This window comes from Xiphophorus maculatus, chromosome 1 (assembly GCF_002775205.1).
Source record: "Xiphophorus maculatus strain JP 163 A chromosome 1, X_maculatus-5.0-male, whole genome shotgun sequence".
NCBI lineage: Eukaryota > Metazoa > Chordata > Actinopteri > Cyprinodontiformes > Poeciliidae > Xiphophorus > Xiphophorus maculatus.
Genome location: NC_036443.1, coordinates 16,922,159 through 16,944,157, shown reverse-complemented (window position 1 = coordinate 16,944,157; position 21,999 = coordinate 16,922,159). Strand labels below are relative to the sequence as shown.

The 21,999-nt window shown below is 37.0% G+C and overlaps 2 protein-coding genes across 2 annotated transcripts; one reads left to right on the top strand and one right to left on the bottom strand.

Moving 5' to 3' along the window:
• Nucleotides 1–590: 590 nt before the first annotated feature.
• On the top strand, nucleotides 591–3,881 carry LOC102216603 (mitochondrial glutamate carrier 1-like). The gene is made up of 9 exons (XM_005808671.3): nucleotides 591–706; nucleotides 1,079–1,204; nucleotides 1,310–1,365; nucleotides 1,638–1,728; nucleotides 1,820–1,938; nucleotides 2,039–2,231; nucleotides 2,325–2,482; nucleotides 2,572–2,647; nucleotides 2,737–3,881. The coding sequence occupies exons 1-9, from the start codon at nucleotides 684–686 to the stop codon at nucleotides 2,894–2,896; spliced, it is 1,002 nt and encodes a 333-aa protein (XP_005808728.1). The 5' UTR covers nucleotides 591–683; the 3' UTR covers nucleotides 2,897–3,881.
• Nucleotides 3,882–4,723: 842 nt separating this feature from the next.
• Nucleotides 4,724–21,371, bottom strand: LOC102232743 (tetraspanin-2-like). Its single transcript, XM_005808648.2, has 8 exons — nucleotides 21,180–21,371; nucleotides 12,304–12,406; nucleotides 8,303–8,400; nucleotides 8,141–8,215; nucleotides 7,976–8,059; nucleotides 7,819–7,878; nucleotides 7,625–7,708; nucleotides 4,724–7,545 (listed from the first exon to the last, which is right to left on the bottom strand). Exons 1-8 carry the CDS (start codon nucleotides 21,246–21,248, stop codon nucleotides 7,480–7,482), a joined length of 639 nt encoding a protein of 212 aa, XP_005808705.1. The 5' UTR covers nucleotides 21,249–21,371; the 3' UTR covers nucleotides 4,724–7,479.
• Nucleotides 21,372–21,999: the final 628 nt, after the last annotated feature.

The following is a 21,999-nucleotide window of genomic DNA, read 5'->3' as shown; positions in this document are numbered from 1 at the left end:
TGCCATCTCCAAAGAAGTCTCGAGAGGCAATTTGATGATCCTTATAGTCTGAAAACACATATGCAGAGGTGAAGAGTTCCAGCCTGTAATCAGACAGATAGGGAAGAAGGGGTGTCTGTGTGTGGACAGGCCTCGGGAACTTGTCTTTCTCATTTTTCTGGCATTTAACAAAAATATAATATCTAGTCATTTTAAATGACCTCAAAGAGGAAAAGTTTAGTGTGATCTGTTGCTATACAGTGAGAAAGAAATGTGTACGTGTTATGTGTATCTTTATAAAACTCATGTCTACATCTAGTTTCAATGAGTGAGTTTCACTAGTTTCAGTGAGTAGTATTTTGGTTGCTTATTATGTGGGTTTGTTTTAATCTGGATCAGGGAAACCAGTTACTATAAATTAAGTGAATTCTAACACAGTTGGATGGTGTATCGTCAGAAGGGAATTTTGCTGAGGTTACAAGCAACTCTGGCTCAGTTTCCTGGCTGAAGGGGATGTGGGCGGAGCTAGATGTGAAATTGATCCTAAATCCAGTGGGGCTATGTCTCCCTTCCCTTTATATAACCCTGCTCATCTTTGCTCTCTTGCCTTGCTCCGTGTCTCTCAGGGACTCTCAGCCTTGTCTCCATCTGCGGCCTGCTTTGTCCCCCTGACCAATTTTTGCACTTGCCAAAAACAAGAAACCATGGCCCAGCAACAGCAGATTAGGTATGAACCTTAGCAGCATGATATGCATGTAGACACAAATATGACTTCATTATTTAAGATGAATAATTTATGTAAATAAAAAGTTCAGACCTTGATACATGTAAGACTTTTGTCCATGTGTAGAATGTCAAGTTATTTTTGGATGACTGGGTTCCCAGAAGCATGGTTAAAATAAACCCTGACACAACCCATTGATACCACTTAAGAAGTGTAAAGAAAAATCTCCCCACTATCCATCTTTCTATTATTGAAAAATCGTTCAGTTCAGTTTTAGACTTTTGTCATTACCCTCCCTTATTCATTTGTAGAATCACCAGTAGAACAACAATGCAAGGTCTTATTACTGTAAACACCTTTTGTGTTTTTGTACAGCTTACCTGCCAAACTAATCAATGGAGGGATTGCAGGCATGGTAGGAGTCACCTGTGTGTTTCCGATAGACCTGGCCAAGACCCGCCTGCAGAACCAGCGCAGTGGGCAGCAAATGTATAAGAACATGTAAGAAGTAACTGAAGAGAAAGACAGCCGTCTCTTTGTGTTGACCTGACATAAAAAGAAAACATCTGACAACCTTCACTGATCGGGTTCTCATGTTTCATTCAGGATGGACTGCCTCATTAAAACTGTTAAGTCTGAAGGGTACTTTGGCATGTACAGAGGTGAGTATTAGTAGACTTTGAATGAGACTTGTTGCAGCTACTTAGCTGAGGAGTTTTGTGTTAACATTAATAATGTGTTCCAAATTCACATAGGTTTCAAAACCAATTAATTGGCTTGTAGTTTAACCAAAACTTTCCAGTATCTACAGATGCCTTAAGAAAATGGTTTTTTTTCTCCTGTTTTCTGGGTCACGTAGAAGGAAAAAAATGAGAACGAACAGCTGCATCTTAAAAATATATTTCAGTTTGTAATTAGTCCTTTCCTTGCCCAGGTGCTGCAGTAAATCTTACCTTGGTAACACCAGAGAAGGCCATAAAACTAGCTGCTAATGACTTTTTTCGCCACCAGTTGAGTAATGACATGTGAGTAGATAATAAGAACTACTTCAAATTTTTCTTTTTTTTCATTATTGTACATTCTTGGGTTGTTTTAAGCCTATGCAATTATCCTCAGTGGCAGGCTTACAGTTTTCAAAGAGATGCTGGCAGGATGTTGTGCAGGAATGTGCCAAGTCATCGTTACCACACCAATGGAGATGCTCAAGATCCAGCTGCAAGATGCAGGCAGGATAGGTAAAAAATAAATCTGTGTCTTTGTGCAATCAGTTATGAATTACCTCTTTAAAATGTTACTCTCTTAAGACAAATATATTTTGCTTGCCATTTCTCCCAGTGGCTCAGCAGAGGGTAATGCCAAGTGTTGTAACTACACTGAAGATGGGGGGGACCAGTGCTGTTCTCAGTCGTTCCTACAACACCGCTACACCTCAGGTTATTCGAATGTCTGCCATAGAGATAACTAGGGAGCTTCTGAGGACTAAAGGGGTCGCAGGTTTATACAGGGGCCTTGGGGCCACACTGATGAGGTGACTGGAGTTTTCTGTGCATTTCTTTTGTTTTTATGCATTATTATAGTAATTAATTGGATTACTAACTTATTTTATTGCTTTCTTTTTTAGGGACATCCCATTCTCTGTTGTGTATTTTCCTCTTTTTGCCCATCTGCAACAGCTTGGTCAGCATTCATCAGAAGATCCATCTGTGCCTTTCTATTGGTCCTTTATGTCCGGATGTTTGGCAGGATCTGTTGCCGCTGTAGCTGTCAACCCTTGTGACGGTGAGATGCATGCAAAAAATGGCTACATATTTTGGGAAAGTAGCAAGCAACGATTAGATTTACAGACATTTTTGGATGATGCTTCACAGTGGTGAAGACGAGGTTGCAATCGCTCAAAAAAGGATCCAATGAGGAGACCTACAATGGAGTTGTGGACTGCATCAGGCACTTATTTCTTTATTAGTGGGCATTCTATAGCACATCCAAATTGGGATGAGTTACATTTTAATCCTGGCTTTTTCTTCCGATTGCAGAAAGATCCTGAGAAAAGAGGGTCCCAGAGCTTTCCTTAAAGGAGCCAGTTGCCGGGCGTTGGTCATTGCCCCACTCTTTGGCATTGTCCAGGTGGTGTACTGTGTCGGAGTGGGAGAGTTTCTGCTGGGGTACACTCCCTACAATATCTACTCTGCATAAACAATCTGTCACTGGATGTTTACGGACGTTTATTAAACTGCCAGTGCTATGCTCTGGGCAATAGACCCAGCTCTCTACAGCTGTCTAGACTCTTTATTCGTAGAGTTCTAGAGGTCAATGCTAAAGGGACCACAAATATTCTATTCAACATGCCTTTAGCTTGATTAACTATTATAGCTTAAGTCTTAAAAAGTCTAAAGTTGGTACTTCCTTGTCTATGTGCTTCAGTGGAGCTTACTGTTTCCCTCACTGAGGGACTATGTTGTCTGATGAATATTTTGCACAGACCTCTTCCCCCCTGTTTTAGATTTTAGCCTGTCCCCTAAATATACCCCCACACCACTTGACCCTTACTGTAAGCCTAACCTGGATATTATATCAGCTTCAGTCTCTTGGGAATCATAGTTTGATGTCTTGGAGCAGTGCTTCGAAAGACTGCAGGCATAAAACTGAAACATGATTACATGTGCAGCTAAGGTCTGATGCTTGATACCGGTCTTTGTATATATTGTATATTTGTTTTTAAAGATGAGTAACTTTTTCATACAAGTGCCACAAGATAATTCTGTGATAGTGTCCTTTCAGTAACCTGACAAGGAAGGATGAGGAAAACAGGCTGTTTAAGGGGTCAAGGCGTGCAAAGAAATAAACATTTGGGCTGTCTGTTCACCAGATTACTTTTAATGGCTCTAAGGGGCTTTCGAATAGAAGTTTTTCCAAAATGTTTTCCTTTACTAAATCACACAGGAACATTTTTTGTTGTCTTAAGTTCAAGAAGAGTACTTTCACTGTGCACTGAGGACCTCCGCCTGAAAAGTTATGTTTATTTCATGTGCAGATATAATGTTTTATCATTAAATGTCAAAGATAAGAGCAGTGACTTATGTGTCCTGTATTTTTACTATTCAAAATCTGTTCAACTGAAAGTCAATCACATTTTTCAAGGTCAATAAGGAGATAAATAAAATGTCTACATGCCAACAAATTGTTATGAATCCAGTGTTTGTTTTCTGCAGTAAAGCATTGCATAATATACAAGAGGCTAAATGTAGACTCCCTTTTTTCGGATGCAAGCCTGATAGGTGTTACACTAACCCTCTAAGCATGCACCACAAGCGTAGTTTAGTTTTTGGCAGTGAAAGTGCCCATGTTGCAGTGACGGGAAATTCTATCTTGGGTAATCCTACAGCCACGGATGCATTGCACACATAACTATCCCTTCAACCAAGTTTTCAGCTGTTCTCGAAACTCAAGTGCAGAGAGGCGAGCCATCGAAATGAAGAGGCAAGCTATGTTATTACAGGAGACGGTTCTGGTTTGGTCTTTAGCAATTCATTGTATTTACTTACAAAAATTGGCAGAATCTAATAAAAATGTAATCACAATGTAACATTTCAGTGTATTATATTTGGACTAATTCTTTTATATTAAGAGTCAATTATTTAACAAACAGTAATCATGTAAATAAATTTCAATGATTAACTTAAGGAAAGAAACATGAACATAATGCAAACATACATGAAAATATGCCTACTTAAGGAGTAGTTATGTTTAACTAAATGAAGATTTAACTTTTGTCAAATTTTTATCAATGCATTTTCTATCAAATAAAACAACTCAAGAGTTTCCTGCATAATTTGGATTTCTTAATACCCGGGTTTGATGGGTATAATGATAAAAACTATAAATATACTACATTATAAATATTTTTTAACAGACCTTTACAGAAAAATAGGTAGATACCTTTAATGATGTATGGGTCACACAAAACCAGATTTTAAAGATTGTGAAACAAATTAGACAAACTAACAATGAGAAGACACAAGAGATTGTGTAAAACTTTTATTAAACCTCAGACAACTGCATTCCTGAGAAGCCTGACATTTGACTAAAATGGATTACCAGACAATCATCTATGAGCTTGTGCATAGTTTTATTTTTAAAGGTTCACATTTTGTCACAACTCCAAATTTACACAGCGACAGCTTTTGGAGTGAATAGCAGTAAACACTGAAAGTCTGCTGAACCAAATGGCACTTTAGGGGCTCTCTTATGTGTTGCCTGAATCGTAAGAGTAAACACTGCCAACTGGCAGCCTGCAGTAGTGCGTAAGCCTTTTAGTTCTTATATTTGACTCATTCTTCACTGAAATAACAAAAGCAAAACCCGCAGTAGGTCAGTGCTATTGACCAACAACAACAAGTGTGTTTGACCTTAATCAACCAACTATAAGCAGATTATTCTGGGTGAGAAGACTTATTTGTGGGTATAAAAAAGGTTTTATTATGGCTATATGGAAAGGTCTTAATTTTGAAACCTTAACCAATTTAAATGAGGAAAGATTCAGGAGCACAACATATGAACCACTTCTCAAATAGAACCTAGTACTACTGTATTAGTAGTCCATCTCTACAAACGTATGCACACATTGCTACATTTATTTGCTCTTTAAACACATGATGCTTGCCATCAAACAAAGGCACATTAATAAGTTCTGTATGAGTTAATTCTCTTTCCGAATTGTTAAAACTGACATTACTTTGTCACTGTACATCTACACCAAACACAATTTGACATAGAACATGTTAAATAATAACTACCACATCTGCCACAAATAATTTACAACTAATAAAAAAAACAAAAAAAACCCCAACATATTTACAAGTTGGAATCCTGACACTCAAATAACTGCGACAGCAGTTTCAGCGACTTAGTTCAACCCACATAAATGTAAACAATTTCACATTGGTCATGATTCCATCCAGTACTTGGTTTAATGAATTAGAAGGGACACATTGACTTTCTAAACATTTTTTTTGATGTTTTGGGAGAGGTGTTTTTAAGGCACAAAAGAGATTATATTGAAATGAGATATAGATTTTAAACTGACAATGAAAGTTCTCAGTTAATCAGCTGGGACACTTTGTTCAACTTTCTGCGTAAAACATTTAGACAAAAAAAGCATTTTCATTCATTTTAAGCATCTCTATTCATAAGCTTTATGTTCTAAATATATTTCACAAAAAGTAGTTTTATTCTGCTGTATATTTAGGGAGGACGATCACATGAGTATTTTACCTGTATTTTTGGACGTAAGGTAAAATAACTTGAGTGTCTTTCTGAGTGTTAGGTTTCCTTCACAATGGACCAAGACTGTGGCTGGATCAAGACAAAACTGAACCTCCTGACTATTCCAACACAAACAACAAGACTGTGTCTTCGCAGTCTACGGATTTTCTCTATGCATATGGGCATAAGGGGTATCTGCAGCTCCAGAATATTTTGGCCATTTAGTCTTCTGAGCTAATAGAAAACACTGAGAATTGAATTATATTACTTTGTTTCTGGATAAAAAAGACATCTGAGAAGATTACTGATTGACAAGATCTTGAAAGTTATATCAAGTTTTTTTTTTGCTTTCATAAAAAAGATGCACGGTCTTTGTGTGTTAGGTTGTGTATTCTACCGCCGCTCAGAATGCAAAGCAGATCTGGCAAGAGGAGGGCGTATGACTCAATCTTGGGGTGTAAACCTGGTGCTTGTGTTGGATTGAGGTCTGATGACGTTCACACCATAAATAACTCAGCCTAGAGTTTATTTGCCACCACACCAAGACCACCTCCTCCGGTCTCGGTATGGTTGCCTTGGTCTGCAACCTAGTGCAATAGTTGTGTTCATATCTGTAGAAATGAACTGCAACAAGAGGGAAAAGAACTGGAGGTTGTTTCAAATGAATTAAACATTTCAGGTGTGCAAACAACCTTAAACACAAGGTCAGCTTGCCGAAATTAGCATAAATTAACAATATGTGATCAACTATTTTCTCACAGAGATCAGTGCAATAGCAATAATTGGTGTTGATTTTGCAAGACATTAAAATCTCTTCAGAAAATGTCTAGCGCCACTTTTGTTTTCTTTGTTTGGATCCGTTTATAAGTTTCAAATTCAGAGGAAAGGGTTGGCTTGAGCATCAATGGTTTCAATAAAGATTTTTTGAAAAACCAAATGAATTAAATTTACAATTTCTACAATTATTATATTAAGAGTTGTTCTGTTGAAGAAAAACTCCCATGTAAGCAGTACACAGAGTCTGTGTACAGTATGTGCCTCTGCCTTTTTTGAGGCACTACTAGTCAGTTTTTTTTTTCCTAAGGTTATGGTCTCACATAGCATGGCATTAGTGTGTTAGTATGTGTGTGCTTCTGTGTCACACATAAGCAAACTCAGCTGTTTAAACCTCAGACTGCACTCTAAGGCTCCAGTTTCCCACAGCTGAGGGGTCAGCGTCAAGATTGTGTGAAAAAGCACTGACACGGCTGTGACAGTATGTGGGTTAAAATTCCCAAATGGTTGAGAGAAAAAACTGTTTAAGAGATTGTCAGGTCAAAATAAACTGTCCTAACAGATGGTTACAAAAGCTATTATTCTATTTGGTTGTGACTACGAATAATGATAATAATAATAATAATAATAATAATAATAGTAATAAAATATAAACAGATCAAAAGATGGAAGCAGAGCACCAGGGTGAAAACGAATTTCTGAAACTTATGGAAATGGCGAGCGTAGATTAAACATGGATCTCAGATAACCTCCCTGCTGTTGCGAATGGCACAGCACAGCACCATGCTGAAAATCATCCCAATGATCTGTGGAGCAGAGAGCAAAAATCTGGTCATTTCTGAAGCTTGTAAAACTATTTTTGACATATCTTGTGTTGTGACTCACCATTACACCAGCGATGCCAATGCCCACATAACCAATGATGAAGAGTTTACTGTCGAAAAAGTCTTTGATTTTTGTCTCACAATCCTGCAGAGTACAGATAATGGCATTAAAGTAGTGTTATGTTTTGACATTATTAGGATGCTATGCACTTAATCAGCAATCATTCATTAGTGACTGTGAAGCTGATGACACACCTTGTTTTCAGACTCGGGTTCAGCATCACAGGGGGTCGATTTGGTTCCACAACAGTTCAACTAAAAAAATAAGACGTAAAACACAAGAGAGACGCTTTCAAACTTCTAATCAAGTAATGACAACTTAACTTAAACACATGGTTATTTGAAAACGTACCACTTTCTGGTAGGACAAGATCATTGTGCTGTTGCTGTTTTCAAGATAAGCTTCTGAGTAGAAGTTCTGCACATCTTTAATTATCTATATGAGAGAAGAGAAGAGTTACACATCTGGCAGGTTTAAAAACCTCACAGAAATGACCAAGGCTGTAGAAAATTGTACCTTATCTTTATTCAAGAATCCAAACACCCCTGCTGCCACCTCAGCTCCAAAAATGATCAGCAAGCAAGCAAAAAACTGAAAGAAAAGAAAAATCCTTAAATGAATGTAGTTTTTCTAACACAAACTTGTGATAAACAGTAATAATTATGAATTTGCACTCACTGAACCCAGCAGGCACTGAGACTCTCTAACAGCCCCACAACAACCAAAGAATCCAACAAGCATTATCAGACTGCCAGCACCAATTAGGATGTAGACACCTGTAAACACATAAACAAGACTCTTAGTTTTGACGAATAAAACCATTTCAACACCACTTTATTATATAAATGGTATATATCAATATACACTCACTGGCTATTTTAGTTAGGCACAAACAAGCAATGACATAGCATCAACTCAATGCCTGTAGACATGTGGTGAAGAAGACTTGCTGAAGCTCAAACCAAACATCAGAATGAGGAAGAGAAAAATAGATTTAAAGTGTTCAAGCTTTTTCTTTTACTAAACATAAATATATATGAACAAATAATCTGACAATATATGGAAAAAAAAAGTTTTTTTGCTAAATGCAAAAAACCCCAATTGCATAACCTACTGGTTATGTTATCCAGTAGGATTGTTTACATTTATTTAACTCAGTCTCCAAAAAATAAATGACTAAGATCAAAAATAATTTTCAGCTCATTGTCAATAGACTTTCAGTCTTAAATGACAACATTAAGAGCATAGGGTAAATACCACAGCTACAGCTACTTTTTTCATAAGTATGCATCAGCGAACTATTTGTGTTAACCAGCATCTTGTTTTTAGGCCAGAAATACACAAAAAAGTGCCAAGTGTTGAGTTAAGGCCTTCTAGGTTTGAATGTGGCATGATTAATCTGAGGATTTCAGAAACTGGTGATCTTCTGGGTTTTCTATACACACCCACCTCCCAGGTTTACATAAAATGTTTTGAAAAAGAGAAAATATCAAGTGTGCAGTGGTAAAAAGGGCCTTGTTGATGTCAAAGGTCATGTGTGAATGGCAAAACTGATTCAGGATCATAGAAAGGCAAGAGCAGCTTAAATATCTGGTTACAACCAAAGTATGTGGCCACCATCCAAACACAAAAAATATTGTACTTTGATACAAATGGGCTATAGTAGAATACAGTGAATAATTCACTGTAATCCATTTGGACCCCTTTTTAAATCTATGACATTAAGGAATAAAAGGCATCTAAAGGCAAAAGTGGAGTCAACCAGGCACTACCACTACTACAAAAATGGCTGTAGGTATACTTTTGTAAATGTCTTATGAAAACCCGTTGAAAACGTTCATATTTGGATTTCTCTGAGAGAATGTTTTTTATCACCTACAAACTTTATCTACATATTCAACAATCTTCCACTCATTCATGTAGAATCTGCATTTGCCAGTATCAACAGCAGATGGCAGTATACAGCTAAGGATCTGAGCAAATGCTGTCAGTACTTCTATTTCCAAGATCCGAACCAGACTTTGAAGCTGTCATTTAATATTAATGTTGCTGCTCTCCAAGTTGCCTTTTTAGGATTTGTTCAATTGGAGCACTCTTTCCGTGTCTTTACATATATTATAATTTGTTGAAAGTTTAACCTGGGAGGTTTCCCTTTCATGCCATGATTTTGAAGGATCTACTATTTAATATATATATATATATATATATATATATATATATATATATATATATATATATATATATATATATATACTGTATATATATGTGTATAAACATCATAGCTATGTCTGCATGGAGAAACCTAACAAGATTAGTTTATAGTTAAGAGTCTGTTGTGAGGCAAACAGAAAATAGGCTGATTCTTTTTTTGACTTCCTTTGTCTAATCAGAAATGATTCAGCCTTTTTCTCCACATACAGAAAAAAACCCACAAAGGTAATTTAGCATTTTCACATTTTTAAAAATCAATTTTTATTGTAACTTTATGGCATGAAAAAAAAGAAGAATCCATGGGGAGTTTAACGGTGATGCAACGAGGAATGGCAACAGTTACACACTCTCATCTGTACCGATGAGAACAACCCACTCCCTGTCCAAACTGGGTTAAGCACTACAATCTAGGAAAACATAATCACAGCCATGCATCTTACACTGGATTGCTTAGACTTTTCTCTAGGGCACACCTTTACATTATCATAGGATTTTGTACAACCATATTTCTCAATAAGCTGGAGTGGTCTACAACTAACAAATGTAAAGTATGAGTCAGGAAAAGAAGAACCTATTTTTTTAGACTGCTGAAATTACTCAGAGATTATGCAAAATGTAAATTACAGTTGAGTTCTTTTTTCTAATCTATAACTACTCTAAACAAGCCATAAACGTCTCTATTACTTTTTATACTTCTTTTATTACATTTCTGTCTTCATTTCTTACTTCCTCCAGCTTTGCTTTGCTTCAAAGATTTTTTTCCATGGGTATTTTACAGTGGCTGTTCTGCCGTCTGTCTCCTTCTTTCCGTCTGGGCAGAGACAACTTGAAAGGTGGTGTGCAGGCCTGTGGTTTCCCTCATGGATTCTCAGTCAGTGTGTGTAGCACTCTCTCTCTCCTTGGTTACACACTCTTCTTTTGCATAAAAGTTTAATATTCTAAAATCTTGGAAAGCATGTTGGTGCATGGAAAAAACAGACAGTGATGACCAACAAAAAAAAAAAGAAAACTTATTTGGAAAGTTGTAGGTGTGATTTGATGAGTTGAGTGTGGAATGATGCAATAGAAAGCCTGGCGAAAGAATTTATCCAATTAGCTTCTCCACACTTTGACATGTTGCAACCACAAATGTCAAGCCTTAAGAATTTTATGTGGCAGAAACACATAACAGTGGATAAAAGAACATGGATAAATTCAAGGCCGGAGGAAAGTTATTGCCCCTTTGTCTTAGGTTTTCTTTTATTTACAAATGAAAATATGAAGAATTTCTTATAGCTGCAAAAGTTTAAATGTACTTTTTCAGCTATAACAAAAGTGTTATAGCTGCAAAAGTGTGACATTTTTACAGATTTTTTTAGTATCAAATCTAAACTGTTTGGTTATCCCAGATTTTCAACAAGACTTACATCTGGACTCTGGATCTGGGATGTTTTAGCATATGAATATGCTTCATAACCATTCCATTTTTTTTATCTGGCTATATGTTTAGGAACATTGTCTTGATGAAAGGGTAACTTCCACCACATTCTCAATTCTTTTGCAGTCCCTACCAAGTTTTCTTCCAGAATTGTCCTGTATTTAAATGCAGTTTTTTACCCATCACCTCTGATAAGCTTCCCCACAGCATGACACTGCCACTACCAAGTTTCATCTTGGACATGGTGTGTTAAGGGCCATGGGTGATCTTAGCTTTCTGTCACGCTGAAGTTTGCATAAAGGCCAAAAAGTTTACATTTTGGACTCATCTGACCACACTTTACTGTATTTCATACATGGCAAGTGGCAAATTTTGAAGAAAACTTTTTCTGACTTGCTTTCAAGAGAGCCTATCTTTACCTCCATCTATAACAAAAGTGATAACTGTAGAAACTATGAGAATACATAGTTGCCCTGCAAACAGATTCTCCCACCTCAGCAATTGATCTCTGTAGTGCCATCTGGCCATTTCTCTGACTAAGGCTCTGGTTGTCTGGCATCTCAGTTTATGTAGGGACCATATTTTGGACGTTTCAGTTGTGAGATACTTTTTCTTTTTTTAGATGATTAATTTATCAGTGCCCTGTGAGATGCTCACACTTTGAGGTATTCTATTATAACCTAACTCTGGTATGTTCTTTAGTGTTAATTGAACTTGACTTTATTTACTGGGATCAGAATACAGGGAGGGATATTTTCAGATAAAAAAAAAAAAAAGAAGTGAAAGAAAATATGCCTCAAAAATGAAAGGGTATCAGCACATTTTTCCAGGAGACTGAATATATTTTAATATAGCAGATACCAAAATATTTTTAAATTTTTGGTAAAAACAAAATATAAACACAGCAAACCGAGTGAGAACGAGTCAAAGTGTACCAGAGGTGATTTATAACATTAGGGTGACACTAAAAAAAAAAAATTGTTGTATATTTTTTAATACATTACCCTATAATACAAGGTGTCTATAAGCTAAGGTTTAGTCTGGCACTCACCAAGGAAAAAGGTATCTGGAGCCCTACTGCCACTAAGAAGAGAAACAGTCTCTGGGTCAAAACGCAGCCAAAGTCCCACTGCCAGAACAAATGATCCCATTAACTGAAAGACAAAAGGAGACACAAAGACATCTATTGCAGCTGCACACAAAGATTGACACAGAATCATGCTAAAGATAATATCTAAATGTGTTGTATTCAATTTTAAATATATCCTCATTAAAAAAACACTGGCTTTCCAAGTGTTCTTTAATCATTTCCTGTATATTAACACATTGTGTTTTGGTAGCACACTTGAAATTAATGTTAAAAACTAATTGCCATTCATAAATAAACGGGTTTGTATTCATGTAAAGCACATCCATGAGTATACATGTTATTTTTGTATCATTAGCCCTGAAAAGTCCTTTTTTCCTACTTCTCTTAAAATTGTTTTTTCACTAGTCCACTTGGTCTAGTCATTATATTTTATAGGAACAGAGTTATGACTGCATGGAGAGTAGGCGAGCACAGGTTACAGGTAATAAGGTATACCAAAAGCCAGTTTTAAAACCTCCAACATTTTCCACCACACCTTTCCCAGATTTTAAACTCTAAATTAAGATGCCAGGGAAAGTCCCGAGGTGACCAGAGTTTATACCGAAAGAATCATAGAGTAACAGTGCACTCTTGACTGCTTGTTGCCGCACACTGCTCGTCAGCTGGCCCAAACGGAGGCTTTGTTTTATTCTGTATTTTGTCTCAATTCTATTATTAAAGTGCTAATAGGAATACACACATCAATAATTCATGTTTTCATGTTTTAAAGAGCAATTAGCTTACATTATTCATATTAGCATACATATTTATGTAAATTCTATGCTATTCTGAAACTATGGTATTTTATTCTTGCTGTGAGACTCTATGAGCTCATGTCCAAGTGACAGTTGTAATTTGTTGAAATATAATTGAAAATGGGGTAAATCTGGTATATGTAGATACATAAAGAAAGTAAGTAAATACATAAATAAGTAAGAAGGGTATTTTTTTCACTGACCCCAGGTTCTTCATAAAAATACAGCGAAATTAAGATGTTCATAATCTGTAAAGCACAAACTGTTCAACTTTTGTTAGCCATGCTATTTGCATTTGATAATAAATAAGACCACAAACATCCAGCAACAAAAACACTCAACCATTTTTATGTTTAAGATATGTACCAATTCTTTGAACACCGAGAACATGTCATATCAATGAAACAATCAACTACATAGATTGCATTATGAAAAAAATAGAACTACTAAATTAAAATAATATTTTAAACATGGAAAAAGACAAATTTAAATCAGGTTGTCAAACTTTTAAAAATTAAAAACTATTTTTAAAAACTCTTACTAACAATCAAGTTAGTAAGAGTTTTTAAAAATACTTTTTTAAAGCATTTTTTATGTGCATCACAGAATGGCTTCAGACACTACAAAACTCCAGCCCTGATTTTGTTATGCTTCTTTTTTTTTTTTATCTGAAAATATCCCTCCCTGTAATTTTGTGTTGAGTTCAAGAGCATCTGAATCATAGACCTGATTCCTTTTTGTAAAAGTGTGTTTAGTGAAAGATCCTTTAAATAAACAGGGACCAGCCCAAGTGGAATCCTGAGACACCAAACTCCAAAAACAGTAATCTCCAGTTTCCTGTATAGAGAAGATGATCTCTTTGGTGTCTCACCAGAAGCCAAGAGCAGACCATCCAGTTTACCTAGAAATGTATCTTATATTTTCCTTCATCAAATTCTCCATCGGATACTGTTCACTCCACAGTGTGACTGATCGGAAATGTACTTGCAGTACATTATCCAATTGTCAAAGAATGTTTCCATCAATCTGGGAATTTTTCAGCAGCATTTCTGACAGATCAAAATTGTGAGGTCTTAGTAATGACTTAACCAATGTACCCAGAGGATAATTCAGTCTAAAAAAAGCCTTCAAGCGAAATGTCCTAACAACACGCTGCCTTTTTTGTGCACAGAGAGATAACTTGCTTAGAAAATTACTAGTATAAATGGAGAGTATTCAGAAGTGGCTCTCACATGATAAGTCTGTGTCCCAGATACAGAATTTAGGTAAACCACTGTTTGTGTGATGGCTTGCTTGGCAGTCTTCCAGCTCTGTTAATATATTTAGGATAAACAAAGTCAAGAAAAACTCTACCAAATTTATTTTACTTTGAAATCTCTTGTTTACTCAGTGTAATCTATCTTGGTTGGGTCCTGCAATTTAAGTTGTCTTTGTTTTGTCTCCTGTCTTTCATCTTTTGCTGTCTACAATTCTTTCCCTGCTGCTAGTCCAAACCCACAGGTAATATATCACAGCATTTTTCTGAAGTAAAGCCAGTAGCTTAGTTGTAAAGCATCAGAATAGGACAGGTGTTGGGAAGCCGGTCCTCCCAAACTGAGGATTTAGTGTCATGCAGGGTGATGTATGAGTAGGCTGAGCTCTTGGGGCTTCAGGATTATCAGGTCCAAAGTGATAAAGCACAGTGAAGCAAAGACTGAGGATCTGTAGATTTACTGAGCATGTTGGATTAGTCTACAGATAGACTCTGGTTTGCACAATAATACCTGATATTGATGAAGTGTTCCAAAGATATTGTAGATTGTTGTGTTTTTATTTAGGGGAAGTGGTTGGTGTATGCTTGGTGAAAACACTGAACACAAGCTGATGTAATTGCAATTACTGTTAAAAGCTTTTTCCAACAGCCGGAGAAGTGATTTACTAAAAGCATCCCCAACTCTGGCACTCAGGAGCCCGAGGATCCCAGAGGTCCCATTAACACCCGATCTGCCATCAGGCCTCCCTGCTCCACCCCACTTTGACCTCGCGTACCCCTCCCTCCAACCCCTGACAACACCACGGATCCCCCTTCGTCTACCCCACCTCACTTCAGCCCTTCCCTCCCTATCTCCCCAGAGGACAAAGACCCACTGTCTCGCTCTCTGACTGCACGCTTTAGTGCACAATGGGAGTGAAAGAGAAAGACACAATGATATGAAAATGGAAGGGAAGATAAAAAAAAACCCAGAATCATTACAGAGCCCATCATCCTTTTTGTTTTTTTTTTCTTTGCCTGCAGACACAAGCATCTTTCTGTACCAAAACGCCATTGTATGTCGGAATATTACAAGGTGGAGATAGAAATGTCTCTGTCAAAGCTTTATTGAAGTTTTCTTCACGATTTAAAGAACTGGTTATAATGTGGCAGCTAGAGATTGTTTTGTTGTGAGGGGAATTTCCATGAGAACATGGGTGGGGGTTGAGACAGGACTGTGGTCTTGGTCAGAAACAATCTGTGGCACAAAGTCTGGAAAAAAAAAAGAAACAAGCTTTACTGTATATTAAAGCAACATGACTGTAAACATCTTTTCGAAATCTAGCAGTAATTAGTGAGCAATTTAAGCTTGTCAAAAATAGTCCTATGTCTCACGCATGTCTGGGGAAACCAACACAGCGGCATATTAAAAAATGATGGGCAGATGGAGAATGTAAATAGAGGAGATAATTATGGGGGTGGGAGTAAATCCAATTGTACCCGATGACAGACACAGGGCAAAGGCTCACACTGGTTTCCATCATGTAGCCGTGCCTGTTTGGAGGCCTGCGTTGGTCTTCAGCAATAATTATAACGTCAGTGAGTGCACACTGTCACTATTGTGACAGCATGAACTGCAATCAGCAAACAGAACATAATTTCAGAATGGAAAACAGCAGGAGAGTCAAATGTTCTAGCATAAACATTTTAGCTGTTTATTAACTTGGTGCCAGGTTTAACTTTGTACTGTTCTGAATCAAACGGGAAGTGGATAAGTTCAAAATGTCCTGTTACACATTTTTCAATGATTGAGACTTCAGTTGTGTTCGAAATAAGTGTGTTGAAAAAAAAGCAAGCGACACTAAAAAAAACTAAAGGCAGCTTTTATTTCCACACATGCAAACGCACTGTGTACATTTATCCAAAAGCAAACATAAAAAAAAACAACTATTTTGTTATCATTTAACAGCAAATGAAGAAACTGATTCCGACACCTGTAAACAGGTATTCCTACTCAGTAACTATGTAGCACAATTCCTCTGTTAAAATAGAATACAGGGTTCAGACAGGCCTCTCCATAATGTTAATTTTATTAGTCAAGAACCAAGACACTTCCTGGTGTATTTGGGGTCGCTATCTTGTTTAAATACTAATTTCAACTGCATTTCATCTTCAGCATTAGGCAACTTAGCCTCTTGAGATGTATTTATACAGTAGAACAATATCAGAGTTGTGATTGCTGGTATAGCATAAATGCTGAGACCACAGAATGAGAAACATCCCCTCAGCAGGAGATCTGAGCCTGCTGTCATTTAATGTTTTTCCCCCTCGAGTAAACCTTTACTCAGATTTCCTTGGTGGAATGAATTTTAATCAAAAGGTACAATGCTTCCTTTGACCTTAAGGTATTCTGGCCAGAATGATGTAAAATCAACTTTTTTGAGCTTTACATCATACTATAAAGTTATCCCCTCATCAAAAACAAACAAGGAGTGTTGCTTTGATTGTTTTCATGCACGTTTGTGAGAGCGAATGGGTGAATGTGACTCTAGTGTAAAGTGTTTGTGGTCAAAATGACTGGAAAAACTATATAAGTTCAATCCATTCACCACTCAGCTCCATCAGACTAGTGGCAGCACTAATTAGCAAACACCATGGAAGCTCAAGTCTCCTAAGAATGGTTGTAAATGGCATAATGGAGCATTGTTGTGAAGATATGCTTATATATACAGTACAGACCAAAAGTTTGGACACACCTTCTAATTCAATGGGTTTTCTTTATTTTCCTGACTATTTATAAGGCAAGAAATCCCACTTATTAACCTGACAGGGCAGGTTGACCTATGAAGTGAAAACCATTTCAGGTGACGACCTCTTGAAGCTCATCAAGAAAATGCAGAGTGTGTGCAAAGCAGTAATCACAGCGAAAGGTTGCTACTTTGAAGAAACTAGATTAAAAGGGGTATTTTCAGTTGTTTTACATTTTTTGTTTAGTGCACATTTCCACATGTGTTATTCATAGTTTTGATGACTTCAGTGTGAATCTACAATGTCAATAGTCATGAAAATAAAGGAAACTCATTGAATTAAAAGGTGTGTCCAAACTTTTGGTCTGTACTGTATATATATATATATATATATATATATATATATATATATATACATATATATATATATATATATATATATATATATATATATATATATATATATATATATATATATATATATATATATATATATAATAAAAAAACAGTTGACATTCACATTAGAAAACATACGGAAGATTTACTGCGGGTTAATTCAGAGAAAGCTTTTTCTACAGCTTTTGAGCATAATGAACAGATGAGATGTTGTCCTTGACTTGTTAACCACACAGGTTTAATGTTTGACTAAAGGAATCAATAAAAAGGTTAGCACTCATAGCAAGGGGGTAAAACCAAAGAAGTCCAACTAGAAAACAGATCTAGTTTCTTTTGCAATTTTTATCGCCACTCTTAAGAGAAATCTTACAGCAACACAGTAGTGTGATTTTTAAAAGGTCACAATAGCAATGTTAGAGGTTCTGTGAAGGTAATCATTAACCATCCACTGTCGACCTTCACCTCGGATTTGCCCTTGTTTTGAATGTTTGACAGCTTTCTGAATAACAACTTGTCTGACCTTCACTTTACACGAGCTCTCGCAACGAAGTTTGAGAAAAAAAACATAATTTCCCTTCAACTCCCATCACAAACATCTTATCACCTCCACAAACAGAAACAGTATAGCTGTAGCTAAATGGGGGCACAGTACATGCTTCGATCATGTGTGGGTGGGAAAATGTAAACTAAGTGAAAACAGAAAAGGTTATTTTAGATGATTTAGATAAATGCAGATATTTATTGTATTCCCAGTTTTCTTCAGTCATCCAAGTTCCTTATGATAAACATAAAAATTATGCCAACTGCGACTTTTCTGCACAATAAAGATTTTAAAGGTGCAGTTGCAAATTTTCAATGTGAGTTTCTTTTACAAAGTTTTACAAAAGGTTCATATCTTATTTGCAGCAGATACTTGTTCTTGATTTCACAAATCAGGATTATTAGGCCTCCTAGGCTGAAGCTAACAGGAGATGACTCAATACCAAATTTGACTTTGTTGCCTTGGTGATGATGATTAACACAGAAATTGGCGGAAGGATATGATGTTCCACCAGGGGTCATCTTGTGTGAAACACAAAATATTCGTGGAACACGTAAATTATTTTCCCCCCTAAAAATCAATAACCTATCCATCCATTCAAACTCCGTCTGTCTCAGTTTTGAGCAAGATACTTCACTTGCCTTGCCAGCTGGTGATGGTCAGAGGGCCTGATGGCACCAGTGCATGGCAGCCTCGCCTCTGCCAGACTGCCCCCGGGCAGTTGTGGCTAACTTACCACCATCACACCATCAGCCAGAAAAACAAAACAAAACAAACAAATAAAAAAACATTTGCCACCCTTGTTAGCCTCCAAGGCAAACACAAAACCGTTGTCTGGAGGTACTTTCCTTACAAGGCGTACAGAATGAAAAAATTAAAATGCCATTCGATACCACATGCTAGCTGTAACAACTGTAGGACATTGATGTTTGAAAACAACATAAAAATGTCTGCAGAGCTCCCGTACAAAATAATGAACTTTCCAGGCGACATAAGCTAAAGAACAGAATATTGTGCAGAATTACAATTCAAGAAGTTGTGCAGAGCTGAAGCTGGAAACATGTGCACGGACCGCATTCTTGTTTATACTATAAAACCTATGTTTAGTATGCGCCAGATCCTTGTTTGAATTAATCTAAGAATAGAGTTATGCTTTATTTTGTCTCTTTGTAGTCAAATTCACTGCAAAGAAAAACAATTCTTTATATATTTTTGAGAAAGCTAACTTCAAAAGTGCTAATTGAGGTGCTAATGTCATAGTAATTTTTACATCCTGATAACATGGATTAAGCTATAAATTACAATTTGCCCATTTTTGGGCAACAGTACAAATTATCTTGTTGAAAAACAGTCTTTTTATTTTTTTAAGAATATTCTGCCAACAATATTGAAAAAGTTAATGTCAATGGTCAATCACTAGTAATATTAAATAAAACACAACACGCCGCTATGGAATGTAACTCTGTTCTCATCAAACTGATCTGTTTTATTTGTATCTGGGTCAAATTCCGGCCAACTGTCCGTGTTTTCTCTGTGAGCGCACAAACACCCACATGAATATCCCTCTCAATCTCCTATTGACCTTCTTTTTCCCCCTCTCTCCTTCACTGTTCTTATCCCCTTGAATTTGTATTGCTATGAATCCTACTTTTTACATCTGACTGCAGTTCATTTTCTATTTCTCCCAGACTGATGCCTACGTCCACACTCGGACATGATAAACCAAAGATAGCTCTGCGTGGCGATAAGAGAAGTCAGTGGACCCTAAAGACTGCTGAATTCATGAATCTGACAGGTGCTGCTGCAGCTTAGCAGCGCTGAATCATCCCATTGAAATTATGCTATTGTCCTTTTGTCACAATGGATTCATTCAGAGTGCATTCAGCCCTTCAACCACTCAGCAGATGCACACGAGAAGACCTCTCCACACAAACATACACAAACAGACATATCTTCATCAGGAAGAAATGTGCAAACAGCAGTATACACAAACATCACTAAACATAAAAAAGGAAGTGTTTGCAGCAACACCCTTCGTGCATTTTTCCACTGGTGTTTTGACGATTTATGTTTTGGTGATGAGTTCAGATTCAAGTCAGGACTCTAGACGAGCAAATTCTGAAAGATAATATGAGTCCACTAAGAAGAAACACATTGATGTAAATAAAACATTATGTTTTATTTACATTACTACTCTACCAAAAGTAGATTCAGGTAAAGTAGAAGCACCACTCATTTCTTCTGATTCGAGTCTTCTCTGCATCCCCAGAGTCAAAACAAAACATGGTGAAGTATAGAAGCAGCAGATTATAAGCTCCTCTAATCTGGAACAAACTTACCAACATCCTCCGGAAAAATGGAAAAATGCTGAAACCTTTAAATTAATGCCACAATTTATTTGTTCAGAGTTGCCTTAGATTCATGTAAAGAGAAACAGACTAATTCTAGTCTGTATTGCAGCTCCCCATTTCGTGTCTTTTACTTGTAAAATTTTGTCTATTATACGTTTTCAACATTTAAAACACTGAATTTCTTTATTGCTGAAATGTGATATGAATGCACTTCAATGCAGGACATTATAAACGACAGACTGAAAATTGTAATATCTCTTTATTTAAGAAACACACCTGTTTCTGATAACGTAATTAAGTGCGCCCTCCACCTGAGAGCCCCAGAACTGTTGTTTCCAAAACATTTAAAAGAGCAAGTGTTGCGGTTTACACCGTCACTTCATCAGAGCTTCGCGGAGTTTGTTAATGAAGCAACGTGGCGCGGAAGCCCAGCAGTTTGTTTTCCATGCACTGTCAGTCTCTCTCTCCCTCTCTCTGGCTTTTCATTCAGCCTTCCTTTCAAAAACACGCTTCCCGGGGAAAAGGAGGGCGGTTTTTTTTTCTTTTCCTCTGTGGAAAATCTGATTTGTGCCCGGTGAGCCAAAACCAAAAAAAAAACTCTAGACTGTCACCCTTTCTGCGCCGCGCAGGGCAATTTCACAACGCATAAGTTAGGCGAAGCCAAAACTCTTGACTGTCGGATGCTTATGGGGAGTACCTACTATTCTGCACTGTTGCACTTGCTCAACTCGCATCTCTTTCATCCCGCAGTACAGCAAATGTGCGATAGGCACTCACCCAGAATATAAAGTTGAAGACGAACAAAAGGTACTTCACACATTTCATTCCTCCTTCTACCTTCCCCATGTCGGCTGGATGTTGGTATTTGTCCGTGTAAAATGCTCACACTGATGAACAAACTCACAAGCTAACGGTCTAACAGAAAGCACTTAGAAGCGCGCTCTCTCTCTCTCTTCCTCTCTCTGACACTTACGCACACACACACCCGCACCCACACACACACACACACACACACACACACACACACACACACGCAACACCGCAGGAGCCGCTTAATCTTTCCAGACCGCCCCTTTCAATACAGCCGAGGGTGGCTCAGGGGGGTTGAAGCTACTCGATGGAGACGTTGTTGTTGGTTGCTCAAGAGAGATATTTTCCATAAAAAGTATTGCTTATACATAGCCTCATATGTTCCAACCTCCCTTTGATTCAAAGTTTCTAACCGTCTGTAGGCTAAGCCAAAATGAATTGCAGAAACTCATTTCACAACGTTGTTTCTGTTCTGTTTTTACATCACTACCGTCACCATGTAAAAGTGACAGTAAACTGTTAATATGTAATAAAGATTAACCATTAAACACCCAGTGTTTTTTTTTAGATTGGAAGGTTAACTACAAGGAGGAAATATAAACACAGAAGTGTAAGCATTTAGGTCAGATTTGGTTGTTTCTAAATGTGCTATGCAACTAAATTTGACCTCAGTGTTGAGAAAACAAGAAAACTCCAGGAAAGAGTCATTTCTGCAGCCCTCCTTAATCCAGGAATGATTTTTGCAACACAATTACAAAAAATACAATGTGTTTTGTTTCCTTTTTAA